Source organism: Oryx dammah, unplaced genomic scaffold (assembly GCF_014754425.2).
Source record: "Oryx dammah isolate SB20612 unplaced genomic scaffold, SCBI_Odam_1.1 HiC_scaffold_26, whole genome shotgun sequence".
Taxonomy (NCBI): Eukaryota; Metazoa; Chordata; class Mammalia; order Artiodactyla; family Bovidae; genus Oryx; species Oryx dammah.
The window spans coordinates 56,519,219-56,539,555 of record NW_024070210.1 but is presented as its reverse complement, the minus strand read 5'-3'; the positions used below and the strand labels follow the sequence as shown (position 1 = coordinate 56,539,555).

At 45.8% G+C, this 20,337-nt stretch overlaps 1 protein-coding gene across 2 annotated transcripts in view; it reads left to right on the top strand.

The window, feature by feature from the left end:
* The window catches only part of DAPK2 (death associated protein kinase 2), a 134,963-nt gene that overhangs the window by 91,466 nt on the left and 23,160 nt on the right, over positions 1-20,337 (top strand). For both annotated transcript variants that reach the window (XM_040226711.1, XM_040226710.1), the window contains exon 5: positions 14,964-15,093. In XM_040226711.1, coding sequence (XP_040082645.1) covers positions 14,964-15,093 — 130 coding nt within the window. The remainder of the gene's footprint in view (positions 1-14,963; positions 15,094-20,337) is intronic.

Below are 20,337 nucleotides of genomic sequence, written 5' to 3'. Positions count from 1 at the left end.
TTTAGCTGTCAGTGTTGTAGAAATGAGACAGAAGCAGGATTAAGTGCTGGATACTAGATAGGTGCTCTATAATAGTAGCTGGTATTGCTACTTCCCTTCCCATAACGGAGGAAGAGAAAACACAGCTCTTGTTTTGGGCCCTGCTAGAGTAGGAAAACAAAGCCTGCTAGTGCAGTTCGAAGTTGCCCAGCAGAGAGCTGAGCTTATTGTTAGGTGGGATTGCTGGTGGGGTATCTTGTCTGGCTCCTGGGCTCAATCTGGACGTTTTCCACAACCTGGAGACAGTCTGGGTTTCTCCTGGGTGCACATAGGGTGAGGATGCTGGTAACCCCCTCCCTGCCTCATATCCTTAGCATTATGTGGACTCTGAGCCTTCTGACTCCCCACCCATGGGTCCCTTGGCCCAGACCCAGCCGGGCAACTTCAGAAGTGATGAATAGCTGGAACTCAGTGGGATTACCTCATGATTGGCTAGACGCTTCCTGGAGCCAGAATGTGAGTACGTGTTGGCTGGAACTTCCTGCCTGCTAGAGGGGCTCGTGCAGAAGTTCCAGCTGGTGGCTTAGAGGGGACTTCGTGATTCCGTGTTGTTTCTCAGCATATACAATTCATTTTATATGAACACATTTCTCTTGCTGGTTTTCCTTCTCCATGAGGGCTCTCGGCCTTCCCCTCCTCTTGTATTCTGTTACTTCTTGCCGAGTGAGTCAGGCTAGCTGAGCCGCCCCATGAATTCAGTCACCATGTTATCTCCACGCCCCTGCTCATGAGCTGTTCTCCACGCTCACCTTCCAGCTGGAAGGAGCAGCTGATGGAGGAGGGTCAGCTCTCTGGCCGGCCTTTGGAATAGGAATGACCTCTCTTCCCACGTCGGCCACTGTGCTAGTGCCAGGGACCATGAGACTCTATTCCTGCTTAAGATATACTCCCAGCCTTGTGGCAGAGAGCAGATGAATGGAAAGATTGATGTACAGTAAACAGTCTTGGTGAAAATAGATCATGGCATGTTATTGCCTGGAAATCTGTGATGGATCTTTGTCACCCACAGGACAAATGAACCCATTCTCAGCATGGCAGTCAGGCCTGTCTTGTACTGCCTGAGCCCCAGTTCTGGCCTCATTCCCATTTCCCCATTCCAAAGCACGAGCCCCAGGCACCAAGATGACAGATAAATGTCCTGTTCCCCCTCCCCTGCTCTGTTTGTGCTGTTCACATCCAGGAGGCTACTAGTCTTCCTTTCCTGTGCCTGCGGACTTCCTGCTTGTCCTCCAGGCCCAACAGAAACGCCATTTCCTCTGGGAAGCCTTTCCCATGCCTTGCCACTTCCCAGAGCGTAATGAAGAGCTAACCTGCTTCCTTGCTTCTTTCTCCCCTTGTACAGAATGCTTCCACTGGGAGCATTTCTCCCCATGCATGGCTTTCTGCTTTTGTCTCTAGTGCAGTGCCTGACATGTGAGTTACTCAGTGTTGGATGAATGAGTGAATTAAGGAATGAATGCTGAGTAAGACAGGTGCACGCATGGATAGCACCTGCAAAAGGCAGAAGAGGTTGTGGGCAGTTTTCAATTCCATGAGGTGACATTTATTGAGGGACTGTTTATTTTTCATTAAGGGCAGGGTGGCAAACATCAATAAGATATGGCACCTGCCTTACAAGAACCTACCCTCTACGGGGAGATGGCCGCAGTGAGACTGATGGAGAGGCCATCTGAAATAAGAGCTAACCATGACTCTCACCAAGAGACACTCACTTCCAAGGGCTAAGCTCTCTGCCTATGCAGGATGAACACCACCTTGACGTGTGTTATAAATCCACCATGGACAGGCCTCCTGGCCTGAGTAGGTAGAGGGGTGCAGGTGGATGATATTGCCCTGGATGTGACACTGGGCTGACTGCCCCTGATCCTGGGCAGCACTCAAGGTACCATCTGGAGGATGGATACCAGAAAATGTGGCTTAACACCACCCAGGAACCTCACCCTGGTACATGACCCCATACCAAGAAAGGCCTTGCAGAGGGCATTTCTATGTGGTTTTCTGTGTATTTTGGCTTTGGGAGTTTTCCCTCTAAGTATGGGTGTGTCTCCCCTATACGTACCCATAGCCAACCTCAGAATTCAGAAATGGAAGGTGGTTCTCAGATCTGATGGGTATTTTAAGCAAGAAGAACACACCATGAGAACTGAATGAAATTGTATGTGAACCAGGAACCCAGAACTCAGAAGGGACTTTTTGATTTACATAAACAGTGTTAGGAGGAGTGAATTCCTGAGCAAGATACTCCAACAATCTAAATTCCTCTATGCCCTGATCATCGTTTGAACTGTTTGTATGTTCATGATGTGTTGGTTCTGTTCATCAAGCTTTCATAACAATGATACTATGCGTGTGTGTGTGCAAAGTTATTTTGGTCACATCTGACTCTTTGCTACCCTATGGACTATAGCCCACCAGGCTCTTCTGTCCATGGGATTCTCCAGGCAGGAATACTGGAGTGGGTGCCAGGGGCTCCTCCAAACTCAGGGACTGAACCCATGTCTCTTAAGTCACTTAAATTGGCAGGAGGGTTCTTTATCACTAGTGCCACCTGGGAAGCTAGTGATACTAGCTTAATAGAACTTATTTATTAGAATTTCACCAATGTGCTTTTATTTTCATTTGTTTATTTTGGCCATGTTGTTTGGCTTGTGGGATCTTAGTTCCCTGACCAGAGACTGAACCTGGGTCCCTATAGTGAAAGCGGCAAGTCCTAACCACTGGACCACCAGGGAATTTCCACTAATAATGCTTAGTACTTTCTAGAATACAGCATGCTTACACATCTCTCCTTTCATTTGATTCTCATGGCTACCCACTGAGGTACAAGGTGTTTTTACTTTTTATACATAAAGCACTTGAGATTAAAAGAGGTTAAATTACTTGTCCAAGACCACACAGGTTATTAAATGACAGGGCTGGTACTTGAACATCTGGAGAAGAGAATAGCAACCCACTCCAGTATTCTTGCCTGGAGGATTCCATGGACAGAGCAGCATGGTGGGCTCTATGGGGTCGCAGATTCCGGGACATGACTGAGTGATTAACACACAGTACTTGAACTTAGCCAGTGAGGAGACACTAAGCAAAGGTGAGTGTCACCAGCTTTTGTTTCACCAGATTCTAACAGCAAATTTTATACTTGCTTGCATCATGCCTTTTACACATAGTTAATCCAAAGGTCTATGCTGTGCCATAAGTTTATCCTTTGCACAGTTAATTTTTTTTCTGTTTACATGGTTTTTTCTTTCTAATAGATTATTCCTCATACTTAAAAAATCAATCTGTGCTCTATTAACTACTATAAAATGTGCATGCATTGGAAAGTAGATCTTACAAGAGTAAGATGATTTCCATACTAAAACCTTGGAGGTGAGACTAAACATACTAAAACAGAGGTGAGACTTGGCAGTTTTTTAAACCATTTTTATTTATTTATTTTGACCGTGCTGGGCCTCTGTTGCTGTGCATGGGCTTTTTCTAGCTGCAGCGAACAGGGTCTGCTCTCTAGTAGTGGTGCATGAGCTGCTTCTCATTTCAGTGGCTTCTCTTGTTTGGAGCACAGGCTCTAGGCATGTGGACTTTGGTAGTTGCAACTTGTGGGCTCATTAGTTGTGGCTCATAGGCTTAGTTGCTCTGCAGCCTGTGGGATCTTGCCAGACCAGGGATCAAATCTGTGTCCCCCACAATGGACTGGTTGTATCTCCTTGCAGTCCAAGGTACTCTCAAGAGTCTTTTCCAACACCACAGTTCAAAAGCATCAATTCTTCGGCACTCAGCTTTCTTCACAGTCCAACTCTCACATCCATACATGACAACTGGAAAAACCATACCCTTGACTAGACAGACCTTTGTTGGCAAAGTAATGTCTCTGCTTTTCAATATGCTATCTAGGTTGGTCATAACTTTCCTTCTAAGGAGTAAGCGTCTTTTAATTTCATGGCTGCAGTCACCATATGCAGTGATTTTGGAGCCCCCAAAATAAGTCTGACACTGTTTCCACTGTTTCCCCATCTATTTCCCATGAAGCGATGGGACCAGATGACATGATCTTCATTTTCTGAATGTTGAGCTTTAAGCCAACATTTTCACTCTCCTCTTTCACTTTCATCAAGAAGCTTTTTAGTTCCTCTTCACTTTCTGCCATAAGGGTGGTGTCATCTGCATATCTGAGGTGATTGATATTTCTTCCGGCAATCTTGATTCCAGCTTGTGCTTCTTCCAGCCCAGCGTTTCTCATGATGTACTCTGCATAGAAGTTAAATAAGCAGAGTGACAATATACAGCCTTTACCTACTCCTTTTCCTATTTGGAACCAGTCTGGTGTTCCATGTCCAGTTCTAACTGTTGCTTCCTGACCTGCATACAGATTTCTCAAGAGGTAGGTCAGGTGGTCTGGTATTCCCATCTTTTTCAGAATTTTCCACAGTTTATTGTGATCCACACAGTCAAAAGCTTTGGCATAATCAATAAGGCAGAAATATATGTTTTTATGTATGTCTAAAATATCTTTAATAAAAATTTAAAAATAAGTATTAAAATATATGTAATTTTTTAAATTATGGTATAACCTGAAAGAAAATTCTAGCTATATTGACCGTTTACTCTAAACACTTCAATAAGCATCTCTCAAGATTAAATTCAGTCTCCTACCAACCCATAATGCCGTTATCACACTTAAAAAAAATTAACAGTAATTTGTGGAAGACCTTTAATTGGTAGAGAAACATTATTCTATTTCTGATTTAGAAAGAAAATTCGTCTGACAGAGGAGAGAGAATAAATAGGAGAGAGTGAGCCAATTGGAGGTAATGATAAGAATGTGGGAAAGAGATGAACCAAAGGTACTCCATAAGCATCTTTTAAATGAAATTGATGGTTGTTTATGCTCTTATAAAAAGTAATAAGTCATAGAAAATACAGAAGCATACAAAGAAGTTACCTACAGACTCCCTACTCCAAAATAATCACTATTAACTTTTGGTGTATCTTCTCCAGCTTTTTATGAACAGTGTGTGTGTGTGTATGCGCGTGAGAACTGTACAACCTTTACAATTTTCTCTCCTGCTTTTTTCAGTCTGTATTCAACTCAAGCAGCACACGTTTGCTCTGTAATGATTTACTTTCCTACTGAGGCTTCTAAGTCTCTCCTGATTTCCTTCACCTTTGGGTGTGTTCTGAGGGCGGACCTTGTTTCCTGGTCCTCATACCCAAAGCTTGGTTTGTGCCCCAGCCTCAGCGTGTGCCCCCATGAGCTCTTCATCTCATGAAGCCCCAGGTATCAGCCTGGGAGCCTGGGCCCTTAGGAATGCATGTTGGGTGCTTCATCAACTACGATGAGGCCATCCTAGAGTGATCCGAGGAGTGAAGTGAGGACACTGAGCCCCTAAATGATTGAGGAAGGAAACAAAATGTGGCAAAAATTCAACTATGGAGAGCCATTATTGAAAGAGTTGAAATTTGGTGGTAAATGGGGAGCATTAAACCAACCAACTGCTTCTTATAAGATACAGCAAGAGGCCACATGGGAAGCAGAAAGAGAAGGGGATTGTGGGTAGAGCCTGCATCTGAGTCTCAGCTCTGCTAGGGGATATTGGGCAGGTCATGGACTGACCTTTCCTGGCCTTGAAAGTGGAGATAATATTGCCCCTCACTTCCTTACCCCAGAGAGGAGTGAGGGGCCAGAGAAAGGTCAGTATTTCTAAAAGGGTCCTGCAAACTCCAAGACTCGTTACAAATGCTGGCTGTGAATTTTAACTAGCCTCTGTATGAGGCCACATTTCTCCCTATTCCTCTCTTTCCTCCAAAGGGATTCATAAAAGGAGAGGGGCCTAGAGACACCCAAAAGGGGAATGAATAAGGTAGTGTGTTCCAGCCAGTAGGCTGGGCAGATTCCCAGGGCTGGCAGGACACTGGGTGTGAAGCTGATCTGACTTGGAGTAAATACCATGATCCCTGTTTTACAGATGAGGACACTAAGAGGAAAATGCAGTGCCTTCCTCCTCTTTTGTCCTTATTACCTTTGCCACTGTTAGGTGCTGAGAGACCCCTACTGCTGCCAGCTGCCCATAGCCCTCCACTCTGGCCCCCTGCCCAGGCCTGACCTGCACTGAAGTATCATGTGTTCAAATAGTACCTTTTAGGTTCCATTCACATCTTTACCATCAGCCCTACCTCTGAGCTGATCTCCCTAGGAGTGAAAGAACCTGATTCTGGAAGTGGTGAAGGGTGGTGCAGACAGCAGGTATCTTGTCACTAAAATACCTGAGTGAAAACCTAGCAGCACCACTTGTTAGTCATATGGCCTTGAGTCAGTTACTTAACCTCTCTGATCCTCAGTTTCCTCACCTGGGAAACACAAAACAGTAATTTAGTCTATTCAGATTCTGTGCAGTGGTTTTCTGGTAATAGCTGGACTCCAGTAACTAGGTTTATAGTAATCTAGTGTACTAGATTACTATAAATGCTACTGATATAAAGGTTTCTAATATAATTTACAAGTATAAAATATATAACATTTTATTTTATTAACTTCACAAAATAAATTGATTCTCATAGAACACTTTTCATTAGTTGTATCTGTAGCCAACCTATGGATGCAGTAGACAGAGGAGTGTAGTTTTCAACAGGATTGGCTGTTATTTTTGTTTATGTTAATAGGCAAAGTGAAAGTGAAGCAATGAATATTGCTTGTGCATTGGAACGTCACAACTTCAATGATATGAGTGGCTTCTTTGCTGAATTGGATAATAATTTCTGAATATTGAAAAATATTTCCTCAGTTTTCTCTGAGAGCACAAAATAATAGTTATAGACGCAGCACAATAAATTTAATCTCTGTTATTAAGTGATCTTTAGCACTTCCTAAGTCTAGAATCAAGAATTCAAGTCCTGATTTGTAGTGTCTGCCAGTTTCTGTGGTGTAAATACACCCGCTGTGGCCAATTTCAAGGTACCAATATTGCGGACACTGACTAGAGCTGGGGAGAGGGGTACAAACAGATCATGACGTAGTAACATGCCGTGATCTATACTCAGAGATAAAAGACATTAAATACCTTCAAGAACATAAAAGATAATAAAATATAGTAGAAATTAGAAGCAGTAAGTTTTAAGTGTTTTAAATATAATTTAACATATTTCCATAATTTAATTTTTAATATTATAATATTCTTACATGGTTCAGTTTAATACCTGATTCATAAAATTCCTGCAAATTTAGCAGCAGTCTCTCATAAGCCAGTAGGCACCAGCTTTAGCCCACCCCAAGCTCTCTGAGGCCCTGGAGGTGAAAGCATTTTGTAACCAGGACAGTGCCAGATGCAGGCTGATTGTTGTGGTATTAGCAGTGGTGTAACAGTAATAGTGGCAGCCAGCATTTATTAAGGGCTGTAGTAAACACGCGGGCTCACCTCTGAGTGCTCTGCTTGTGTTTGTTTACTCCTTTAATCCACATGACAGACACTGTGAGGAAGGGTCCATGGTCATGGCCATTGTGTAGGAAAGGGAGGTTGCCCAAGGGCTCTTAGGGCTTTCTTGTACCTCCTGAGAACCCATTACCATGTCAATATTCCTGTTTTGCAGATGAGGGGTCCAAGATCAGAGAGATGAGTCTATTGCTAAGGTCACACAACTAACCTGGGGCAGAAGTGGAGTTCAAACCCAATTCTGTCTAAGACAGGGCCTTCTCAAGTGTTGGTTCCCCAAACACTGGGCACTCTGATTTTGACTTCCTTGCAGAACTTGCTTTAGAAAACCCATTCTGGAGCCTCACTCCCAGTGAGTTGATTTAATTGGTTTGGTCTTTTTAACACAGTCTCCAGTAGATTCCAGTGGGTAACTAGCTCAGATGGGGCCCCCAAAGCACAGCTTGGGGCTCAGAATGCCTGAATTGAGACCCAGGTTCCTCACTGGCTAGATGGAGGCACTGGGCATCCATAGCTTGGTGGCCTTGAGAATCTAATAAGGTGATGTGTGGGGACAACTCATGGCAAATGCTAGTTGTTGTGTGGCACAGACCAGAGAACCAGAGGTCAAATTATTTGCCAACATCTGCTGGATCATGGAAAAAGCAAGGGAATTCCAAAAAAATATCTACTTGTGCTTCATTGGCTGTGCTAAAGCCTTTGTGTGGATCACAACAAACTGTGGAAATTTCTTAAAGAGAAGGAAATGCCAGACCACCTTACCTGCCACCTGAGAAGCCTGTATGCAGGACAAGAAGCAACAGTTAGAATTTGACATGGAACAACAGACTGGTTCTAAATCGGGAAAGGAGTATGTCAAGGCTGTATATTGTCACCCTGCTTATTTAACTTATATGCAGAGTACATCATGTGAAATACCAGGCTGGACGAAGCACAAGCCGGAATCAAGATTGCTGGGAGAAATATCAGTAACCTCAGATATGCAGATGATACCACCCTAATGGTAGAAGAGAAACTAAAGAGCTTCTTGATGAAGGTGAAAGAGGAGAGTGAAAAAGGTGGCTTAAAACTCAACATTCAAAAAACTAAGATCATGGCACCTGGTCCCATCACTTCATGGCAAATAGATGGAGAAAAAGTGGAAACAGTGACAGATTTCATTTTCTTGGTCTCCAAAGTCACTGCGGACAGTGACTGCAGCCATGAAATTAAAAGACACTCGCTCTTTGGTGGAAAAACTATGACAAACCCAGACAGCGTATTAAAAAGCAGAGGCATCACTTTGCTGACAAAGGTCTGTATAGTCAAAGCTATGGTTTTTCCGGTAGTCGTGTACAGATGTGAGAGTTGGACCATAAATAAAGCTGGGGACTGAAGAATTGATGCTTTCGAACTGTGATGCTGGAGAAGACTCTTGAGAGTCCCTTGTATAACAAGGAGATCAAGCCAGTCAATCCTAAAGGAAATCAACCCTGAATATTCATTGGAAGGACCAATGCTGAAGCTGAAGCTCCAATTCCTCAGCCACCTGATGCAAAGAGCTGACTCTTTGGAAAAGACTCTGATGCTGGGAAAGGTTGAAGGCAAGAGGAGAAGGGGGCAAAAGAGGATGAGATGGTTGGATGGCATCACCAACTCAGTGGACACGAGTTTGAGCAAACTCCAGGAGATAGTGAAGGACAGGGAAGCCCGGTGTGCTGCAGTCTGTGGGGTCGTAAAGAGTCAGACACGACTTCGTGACTGAACAACAACAGCAACAGGCCACTTTATATGCCTTGTTTGATCCTGTTAGTAACTCTCTTGAGGTGGGTTTTCGGTTATTCCTAATTTACAAGTGAAAAGTCTGAGGCTGGTAGAGCTTAAGTAACTTGCCCAGTGTTAGACTGCTGGTAAATACCAAAACTGGCATTCAAACCCAGGTTCTAAGTCGCTATCTATGTTGATTCCCTAAAAGCAGGTTGTGCAAGAGATGTGCGTGTGACTGCATTGGTTCCTTCATCCCTGCATCCCATCAGCTATTCCTCAGCACCTACTCCATGGCAGCCACTCTTGGGTGGAGTGATAGAAAAGAGAGACAAAGCCCGCATCCTCCCTGTGGGGCCTCAGGATCCTGGGGAGAGGAAACGGAAGGGGCAGTGGTAGTGTAGTTGGTTCTCTGCTGGAGGCATGTCCACATACCATGCAGGCCCTTGGGTGCAACAACTAGCTGTGTATATTGTTGGGGGTGGGGGGGCAGGGGTTGTCACAGGAGAGGGTCCAGCAGGGAAATGTTGGAGCTGGGTGGTGAGCAGGCGAGAAGAAGCTTGTCAGAAAGGCATTCTCGCAGAGTGAACTGCAGGTTGAGGTGGGGGTGGTGAAAATCAGCCAGGATGTAGCAGAGGGTATGCTGGTCAGAGGTGGGAGGGCCTTGAATGCTGGATGAAGACAGACTTGGGCCTGGGGTGCGTTGGAGCCTGGTGGGGAGGGGCTATCTGTGGTCTCATCGACAGAGTGCCAGGAGTGGGGCAGGTGTCGGGGCAGAGAATTTGCTGCAGTGCCATGGAAACCTGCTCACAGAGGCCTAGCAGCAAACGGCCTTGTTTTCTCAGGTTGCCCAGCACTTCCTGGGTAACCTGGGACCGTGCTTGACATTTCTCATGAAGGTTCCTTGGCAGCTTCCTCGTCTCCCTAACAGACCTGGCTTGGCTCCTGCTCTGCTGAGCTGAGCACCTCGCCTGATGATGGGCAGACCATGTGGGCACCTGAAGAAGGCAGCAGCCTGGGGGGTCAGCTGACTTGGGCTCTGTTCTTTGCTCGGTGTTCTGGCAGTTTCTTGACCTCTCTGGGTAGCTCTGCAGCAGGCAGGGACTAAATGGTGTCTGAGGTCCCTTAGGGCCCCAGCATTGTAAGTCTGGGGGTGAAATGGGATGTGGGGAGGGAAGCAGAAGATGAGTGGGAGAGGGGGAAGGTCTGCGATGGGCATGGTTTTCAGATTCAGCAGATTCAGTAAAGTCCCCAGGGATGACTGCTGTCACTGCTGCAGCCCAAGAGGGAGAGAACATAGTCCTTCTGCTCTAAAATCTCACTGGGCACCGCTCCTTGCGTGGACCGTCTCTCTGAATCCTCAGCAACACTGTGTCACAGTAGGTGTTCCCATTTTACAGATGAGAAACCAAGGCTCCAAGAGATCCAGAGACTTTGCCCAGGTTTCACTGTGAGTAGAATTTGACCCCGGACCTGCCTGACTCTAAGCTCTGGTCTTTGGCATCTTACTGCATAGGCCCCTCTACCTCCCCAAGGCTGCCTTCATCCTTCAAGGACTCTTAGACATGCTGTACCAGGCTGGTAGGGATCCCCTGACATGGGTCCCCCTGGAGGATAAGCTTCCAGTTGGCACCAGACCAGGCACCTCTGGCCAGATCCACTGGGTTGCTAAAGGGCACATTGGCTGGCAGCTGCTCATCTGGTGGGCTGAGCTGGTGGGTTTGTTTTAATGGAGGGGGAAGATTTCACCTCCTGGTGGCTGCTCCATGGGCCCTGGGCTTCGCAGTGGCAGCACCTATGGGAATGTGATCCTTTCCTCCAGACATGCTTTGGAAGTTACGTCAGGTGTGTGGGTGAGGTGTTTGGTTGAAATAAATAAAGCTGGAGAATGACAGGAGTGAGGGAGTCGAGATAGCTTTGAATTGCCCCAGAGGGCAGTCTGGCTGGGCTGTCTGCTCTTCCTTCCTGACCTGGGGCCAGGAGACCTGAACCTTTGCAGGTCCTGCCTTGGGGCCCAGAGGAGTGGGAATTGGCCCAGCCAGCTTGGAAGGTTGTGTCACCGTGCAGTCACAGAGCCTAGAGCTTGAAGGAGCTTCAGATATCATCCAGAGAGGAAAAGCGTGCTTACGCTCACACAGCCTTTGGTGGTGGAGCTGAACTGGAATTTCCCAATACCTAAGCCTAGGCTCTTTCCCACTATCCTACACAGTTTGGGGAGGGTAGACTCGAAGAAGCTTAGACCATAGTGCCTTTCTGCTGCCCTCTGACTAGCCCTGGGACCCTTGAGTCCGTCTCTTTTCCCTCCCTCCCTCCCTGTAGCTGTCCTGAGGGGAGGTGTGCTCTCGGACACCCCTAGTGGTGAAGAGCCTCCATGGTGAAGAAAGGGAAGAGCCACGGGGTCCCAGTTCCTTCACTTCCCATAAGCAGAATTTTATGGAATATCCACAATGCAAGACATCAGAGGGGGTGCCAGGAACCTTAAAACTGATCTGAATTTTCCCAGAGGGGCTACCGCCCAGGAAAGGTGCATCACAATACAAATGAGTCTGCACCTAGGGCTGCTCGCTGGTGAGCATGATCAGCTCTGAGGGCTTAGAGCACAAGGTCAGGGTGTGCTTCACTGAGAAGTAAGGAAATAAAAGGAGGCAGAGATGGGCGCCTGGCTCCGAAGGTGTGATGGAGGGTAGGAAAGGCATTCGCGCAAAAGGAAGAGCCAGAGTAAAGGATGGGGTAGAGATGGTGTTCTGGACCTGTCAGTGCGCACCCTGAGGGTACCAAACGGCCCTGTCTTCACTCGGAGAACATTCACTGAGCGCCTGGTGGGTCCAGGCTCTAGGCCAAGCTTTGGGTAGTTGGTAGGACTGAGACCCTCAGGAAACTCTTAGCCCAGTGGAGAAGACCCAGTAAACTGACAAGCTTGAGGCAGTGGGAGAAACACTAAAGTAGAGGAAGTGCGGGCTGGATGGAAACTGGGGAGGTGGTGAGGGTGGGGAGGCTTTTGGAGGAGGTACTATTTTTACTGAGTAGGAATTAGCCAGATTCGGGGTAGGGACTATGCAGGGAGTATCCCAAGCAGGGGAGCTGTGTGTGAGGTTCCTGAGACAGGACTCAGGTGAGAAAACATGGCCTTGCCTGAAGGTTCTCACAAGCCAGCAGAGAGGCTGTTTTCCCCTGAAAGTGGGCCACAGAGGAGAGAGGATGTGAGGCAAAGATTCTTTTCACCGCTCAGGGTGCTGCCTGGGAGAATTCCACCTCTGATTGTTGCTCCTTCCTCCCTGTGGGTCCCTGCGCCCATCCCTACTGCTCCCCAGTCTTGGGACCAGCAGGACTCTGTGTCTGCTGTGTCCACTGCAGCTCTCAGCTCCTTTCAGGTGTTTTGTGGTGGTGCCGGGCTTTAAGCACACCGTGGTGGTCAGGAGTACCTGGGCTGGGCCCCTCAGCCCCAGGGAGAAGCCTCAGGGCCGTTCCCTGGAAGAGCGACGTTCCCAAAAGGTGGCTCAGGAGTACTTTGGAATGAGAGGAGGAGAAGCCCCCCAGTTCAGGAGATGGTGGGCTGTGGGGAGGGCTTAACTCACTTCCCAGGTGCCAGGACACTTGGGGTCCCTGAGAAGCCACCAGAGGGCCAGATTGGCACACTGGTGTGGGACCCCTAGCTTGTGTCCCATGTCCTGACCACCCACTGCCCTCGCTTGCTTTTCTGCAGAGCCCAAGGAGCTGCCCTGTTTTGGAAAAGGACTTTGACACAGTTTCAAAATAAAGTGGAGAAAAATCTCTGGAGGGGAAAAAGAATAAACACACTTTAAAGATGCAAAAGGAAACTTTTTTTTTTTAAAGGAAAAAAAATGGAAGGGTTTCTCATCCAACTCACTTGAGTGAAAGTTTCCAGCCACTGCGATGTGAGGTCAGAGGCTTCAGGGAGTGGGAAGTTCCGGATGCAAACACCTGGGGTGTCTTCAGTGCAGATTCAGGATCAGTCTAACCAATAGCTAGGGCCACTGTCCACCTGTCACCCTCTGTGTTCTGTGTGGTGGTGGAGCTGCAAAGACCTGGCTCCTCCCTCCAGCCGAGGGTCCAGTAGGGCAGCGAGGACTGTTGGAGAGTGTGACAACTGACATGGCAGAAGGGTTCTGGTGAGCATGAAGGAGTCCAGGGGGCAGAGAGGGTTCACATCTGCGGGCTGGAGAGAAGGCTCAGTGCCGGTGAGGGCAGATTTCAAGGAAGAGCTGGATTAACTCAGACTTTGAAGCCTGACTGGGGTTTCAGTGGACAGAGACTGAGCAGAGGCTTTCCGGGTAGAGCAGAAGGGCAAGGTGGGAAATTCCCTAGTGCTCTGAGAAACAAGGCCATTCCGTTTTCTCAAACATTTCTTTATTTGCTTATCTACTTATTTAAAACTACTTTATTGAGAGTTATATGTCACATATAATTCACCCATTTGAAGTGTACAATTTACAAAGTCGTGTAACTCACACTGCAATCAATTTTGGATGATTTTCATCACCTGAAAGAAACCCTGTACCTGTTAGTAGTCACTCCCCACTCCCCAGGCCCTAGGCAACTGCCTGTCTACTCTCTGTCTCTGTGGATTTGCCTATTCTGGATATCATATTAATGGAGTCGTATAATCTGCGATTTTTGGTAACTGATTTTCACTTAGCGAGATGTTTTCAAGGTTCACCCGTGGTATATAGCATGTATCAGTACGTCATTCCTTTTCATGTTTTTCTCTGCCTGCGTTCCTTTTTATGGCTGAATAGCACTCTACTGCATGGATATACCACACTTCATTTATCTGCTCATCAGTGATGGCCATTTGTGTTGCTTCCACTTTGAGACTGTTATGAATATGCTGCTGAGAACATCTGTGTACCAGTTTTTGTGGGCATGTATGTTTTCAAGGCTTTTCTTTTTGAATGGGATCCAGGATCGCCCTGGTGAGGAGCAGGAGGAAAGAAGATGAATCAGAGGGACCTGCTCACCCACCAACTGCTCTGAGCGGTTGGGTGGGAGTGCAAAGGGTCAGCTCAGGATCCTGTTCTGGCCTCACTGGGAACTGGGGCTGTATGAGGCTCAGGGCAAGGCTGACCTCCCACCAGCAGACACCCCCAGTGTTGTGTCCAATCTGGCAGCTGTTTGCTGGGCTGGAAATAGTCTAGGCAGCTGGTATTTTCCCTGGAAATCAGGTGCTCTTTCCTGTGTCTCACTGAAGGCCAAAATTAGTTAAACACGCAGAGAAGTGTGAGCTACATGTTAGTCTAGGGGAGGGGAGTGTTGTCAACAGGAAGCTGACCAGCCAGGGGAAAGGGGCGGTCAGGAAGGTGCAGGTCAATAAGCCAAGTGTAAATTGGGGTTAAGTTGTAGTGCTCCTCCCCCATCACACATAGAGAGGCCGTGGTTTTGTTTACAGGAAATGCTGCAAGTATCTCCCTGGCCCCATTTGACAGATGGGGAGACAAAGGCACTACATGGCAGGGATCTCCCATTCAGAAACAGAAGAAGGGCTAAAGCCACAGTCTGGTTCTCTGTCAGCAGCAGGTTTGGTAAAACCCAGGCCTTGCCCTCAGCGTGGTGGCTGTTCTTGGGTTCACAAGAAAAGACCGAGGACACAAGAGTAAGAAAGGGTTTGTGCAGTTTTGGTCTCCTAAAAAAGAACACTAAACCCCACCTTAAACCCAAAGCAAAAACATAAAATAGGGCTTTAATTACCATCTTTCTTTCATCCTCTTTTCTTCCTTTTTTTTTTTTTTTGTTCCCCAGCCAGAAAACATTATGTTGTTGGACAAGACTATTCCCATTCCACACATCAAGCTGATTGACTTTGGCCTGGCTCATGAAATAGAAGATGGAGTTGAATTTAAGAACATTTTTGGGACACCAGAATTTGTTGGTGAGTTTTAGGCCTGTTTTTCTCCCAGCTGAGAATCTGGGATCAACAGATAGAGAAATCCCAGGAGCAAACCCTGTGTCTGGGGCTGTAGCCTCTGGGCTGAGAGATGATGCCTTGCGTGCGTGCGTGCATGTGTGCCAGGTAGCTTCAGTCATCTCCGACTCTTTGCGACCCTGTGGCCCATAACCTGCCATGCTCCTTTGTCCACAGGAAATGTCTTGCTGGCCTCTGAGTGAGGGTTGAGCGCCAGCAGGGCAGTGGGAGGCCAGGTGGAGCTGGGGCCCTTTGCAGAGTTAAATCTTCCCAGAGCTGGCCCCACTTCCTGCTCTTAGACGAACTGATTGTGAAGATTTAAAATTACCTCACCCTGTTGCATTCCCATAAACTCAATCTTTTCTGGAGTAGCTTTTGATTTCCCAAAAAAGAAAAGGGAAATTATCTGCCAGATGCCAGATCCACACCCTTGCCTGTCCCGTACATCTGGCCTTTATTCATGCACAGGGTGCCCAGCCAACAGAGCTCTGGCGGCTCTGTCTTCCCTCTGTGTCTCTCAGCCTTGGCCCAGGCCACAGAAACCCCCTTTTAGGACTTGTGCCACAGGCCAGGGGGTCATAAAGAAACAGCTTTGCAGAGGAGAAAGGAGTGAGAATTGAGAACCACCATCTCACTGCTCGGGGAGTTGAAATGCTCTTAGAGATGGAAGGAGAGCATGGTTTCCTCAAAATCTGGGGACTGAAACTTCTGACCACAGTCTAAACAAAAAGAAAGATGAACCAGATCATCCACCATGATGGAGTTTCAGGCCACATATACCAGCTCTGCAGCCACTAGGGAATGAAACTGTAGAAGCCCCAGCAGGGGAATCTTGGCATGTGCCAGGCACTAGGCCTGGTGTTCTGTATACAGACATTGTCCAATTAATACCCATACAATCTTATGAAGCAGGTTCAAAATATTTTCTCCATCAAGTGCCTTATTCAAGGTAAAACAACCAGTACACGATAGAGCAGAGATTCAAATACAGATACATCCAACATTAAAGCCTATGCTTTTTTTTTTTTTTTGTGTGTGTGACTGCACTGCGCGGCATGTGGAATCTTAGTTCCCTGACCAGGGATTGAACCTGTGCCCCCTGCAGTGGACGCACAGAGTCCTATACACTGGACCACTAGGGAAGTCCCAAAGCCTATACTCTTTCCATTACACCAGGTTATCTCTAGAAGGAGCCTTTAAGGGGCTTATAATTTAGCTGTGGAAATAAGACATCAAACCATCAAACAAGAGTGCTAGAGGGATCTTTTCAGATCATCTGGTCTAGTTTAACAGATATGGAATTGGAGAGCTAGGGGATTTTAGTTAAGGCCAACCAGTGGTTATTCTCTGTCTACTATAGACATCAGATGCTGGAGACACAGGGTTGGTAAGAAGCCACACTCAGAGTGACACACCCAGAGCCACACAGTCAGTTAGTAGTAGAACCAACTTGAACCTAGGGTACAGGTATACAGTCTCAAACTTTGTCCGAGATAGCAGTTACTACCCACCATTCACATATGTGATAAAAACACATGTTTTATTTAAGTCCATACCAAGGGTTGAATAATAATAAACGGTTCAACTAGAAATTCAGGGCAGTAATGGAAGAGTTGTCATGAGAGAGGATGTGGTTAATTGTGAAGTGAGTGATATAGACAGCTCTGAAAGACTGTTACGCGCCGTGGCCGCTTTCACGAGGTCAGTGGGCTCAGTCCTGGCCTTGAGCGACAGACAAAGTGCTGGTGTTGCGGGTGGGGGAGAAGCTAAAGGGGGTGGGGTGGGGAAGAAGCCGGGGCAGAGGAGGCGCATATCTGAGGCACCCCATAGCGGGGGTGCAGGGCCAGAATGAGTATGTTTATCAGGGGCAGTTCACTGTCCTCTCTAGATGGATCAGAGGGTTCACACAGGGTAGCAGTCTGAGTGGGACATTGATGGGTGGAGCCAGACAAACTGTGGAGGGATTTTCCCAGTGATATACTGGTAAATGTCTAACAGTCAGGTCTCAGGACAAAACAAAATATAGCCCTAATTTATAGCATTTACCAGTTTCAAGCTACCAACCTGTTTCATTGAATTCAGAGTTGGGAAGAGATGCCCACGGTTGACTCTTGTGAGCCAGTATGATACAGCTCCAGTCCAGAACTGGTCTTATTTGCTCCTTACAGATATATAGGGTGATTTCTCTAAGCCCCTGCCCAAATTATGATGACTTCCTTTTCATCATAGACTCCTGAACAGGTTATAACCACTGTTCCCTATTCCCTCTTTGAAATTTTAACCTGAGACCAGAGTTAAAAACAGTCAGCTTCTGGGAATGTGGTGGAAAACTTCTTCCAAAAGGTCCTCTCACTACAAAATTGGATTCTTGAGAAAAATATTGTTTTTAATGTGATTCTGGACTTAGGAAATAAGATAAATCTTTACGTATAGTAACTCCTTCAGTATCACCTGTCCTACCCTAAAAATTGAGTGAAATGAACTTTGAGCTGGAGCTGTGAGCTGCAAGAATATTCAATAAGAGGATCTCTCCTAAAGGCAAGTGCACATGTCAGCATTTATCAAAGACTAGCAAGATTTAGCGGAGAAGGCAATGGCATCCCACTCCAATACTCTTGCCTGGAAATCCCAGAGACTGCGGAGCCTGGTGGGCTGCAGTCCATGGGGTCGCTGAGAGTTGGACACAACTGACACATGGGGTCGCCGAGAGTTGGACACAGCAGCAGCAGCAGCAGCAAGATTTAGATGTTCAAGGAAGTAGGATATTAAAATGATCAGATATTGACTATAAAATAAATGGAATATATATAGAAATAACAGGTAAACTTATAAGAATTTGCATGCAACAAGAGACTCAAAAATGACCAGGTAAATTTTTAAAAGAACCAGATAGAACTTTAAGAAATTCATACACTCATTGAAAGTTTAAACTCAGTGGATGGGCCAAACAGCAGATTATGCACAGCTGAGGAGACAATTAAAGAATTGGAAGACTGAGTTGGAAAAAATTAGCTAGACTATCACATAGTGGCAAAGATATAGAAACATTAAAGAGAGGATAAGTGAAATAAGGTTAAAATAAAAAATTTAACATAAGTCTATTTGGATTCCTGGAGGAGGGAATTAAGACAACAGAGGCAGTATCTGAATAAAACTGCTGAGAATTTTCAGAACTGATGTAAAAACATGCATCCCCAGACACAGAAAGGATGGTGTATTTCAATCAGAAAGAAGTCCATCCCTATAAAGTCCATACATTATACTTAATACTTTAAGTATAATGTATGGACTTATAGGGCATCAGAGACAAAGAGATCTTAAAAATCAACCAGAGAGAAAAGATAAATTGCCTACAAAAACCAACAATAAACAAAAACCAATAATTGGACTGACAGCATACTTCTTAAAACACCAATGTCCAATAGAATATAATATTCAAAGAACCGAGGAAAAATAAAGACTCCATAGTTGTGAAGAAATTGTATTTCAAGAATGAAGGTAAGAGATTTTTAAAAAAGCAAAATAAACACAACAACAACAAAAAGATAAAACAATCCTCCAACAGACCTTTGTTAGTGGAACTTCTAAAAGGTATACTTGGAGTTCTAAATGCCAGAAGTATTAGGAGCAAAGAAATCAGTGAACATTAGGCAAATATAATTATTTTCTTTCCTAAATAATGATGATGATGATAAAGCTTAAATATGGGATTGAAAAAAAGAAACTGAAGAAAATAATGTTAGATAGGACAGAGTACTTGAAATTAGTGTTCTAAAATTCTTGTATTGTTAGAGGAGGGCCCAAATATTGATTTATGTTAGAATTTGTTTCATGTCCATAGTAAAATCTCAGGGGTAACCATTACAAAAGTAGAAGTTAGGAAAAGTCAGTAAGAAAACTAACAAGAAGTGATTTTTTAAAAAAAAGACAAGAAAGAAAAGCCCAGATGAAAGTGGACAAACAAAAGCACCTGGAGGACAGAAATGAGTATGTGTTTACATCAAGCAGATGAGCACTGGAAAGTGAGTTGTGCTTCTCAAACTCTCTACGAGGAACAACTTGGGGGAAAATAGTGTATCCTGTACAGCTTCTTCAATAAGACATAATACAAATAAATTCCTTGAAAAGTGATCATGGTGTGAGTGTCACGACAATGTCAAATTGCTATGCAAGCCTCTAAATACATACTCTCAACTTCTGTACATATCTTGCCTGCAGACTGCACTTTGAATAACACTGTCCTAGAGAAAGCCTTTTGTGTGTGTCTCAGGAGATGGGTACAGGAAAGCTCATAGCAATGTTTTTCTAATAAAAGATAATAATACAATAAAATAATATAAGTAGAGACCACCCAAATGGTCACTAAGGAAATGACTGGAAGACAGTCTGTATTCACAAAGTGGACTACTGTACGGCAGTGAAGAGGAAAGACCATGGGTGAACATTCAGTGAATAATAGAAGCATCAGTTGAGTGGGGAAAAAAGGTCTATTGACGGTAGATGAGATGCAGTATGCCATCATTTTTAGGAAGCTAACAAATAAGCAAAGCCAGGAGAGTGGTTCCTGCATCTGAGAGGGTGGAATGCTGGGCTCATCCTATAGATGCAGAGGTTTTGATATTGTTCTAGGGACAGAGGAGCCTAGTGGGCTACAGTCCCTGGGGTCGCAAAGAGTCGGACACAACTGAGCGACTAACACACACACTAACAAACTTAGCCTTCCCCTCTCCACCTTCTCCCATTCGTGATTAAACAAAACAGGCTCAATCCTCCCTTTTCTGGTTATTGCCCCCTCTTTCTTTTCTATTTCATCACCAAGCTTTTTAAAAGAGTCATCTGCACTCTTGTCTCACTGTCCACATTCAGCACTCTCGTCCCTGCAGTGGGTGTGAAATTCAACACTCGCTTTCCAGGCCATGCAGGGCTACGGGCTTGATCTCCAGGCAGCATTTGGTTCTCTTCTCTCCTGGGTAGAGTCTTCTTTCCTAGACTCTGCCCCTTCTTGCGGTCCTGGCAGCATTCACATGGCTCCTGTTTCTACCTGTGTGATGACGCCTATGTGATGACCTCACTCCCACCCCAGGTACCCAGCCTGTTCCTGGCATCTTCTTTTGGATGCCCCTTGGACATCACCCCTTGCTCCTCACCTCAGTGGCCACCAGAATGTCCTTCTGCCCCTGCTCAGTGGGAGGTGCCCTCTTTAGACACCCG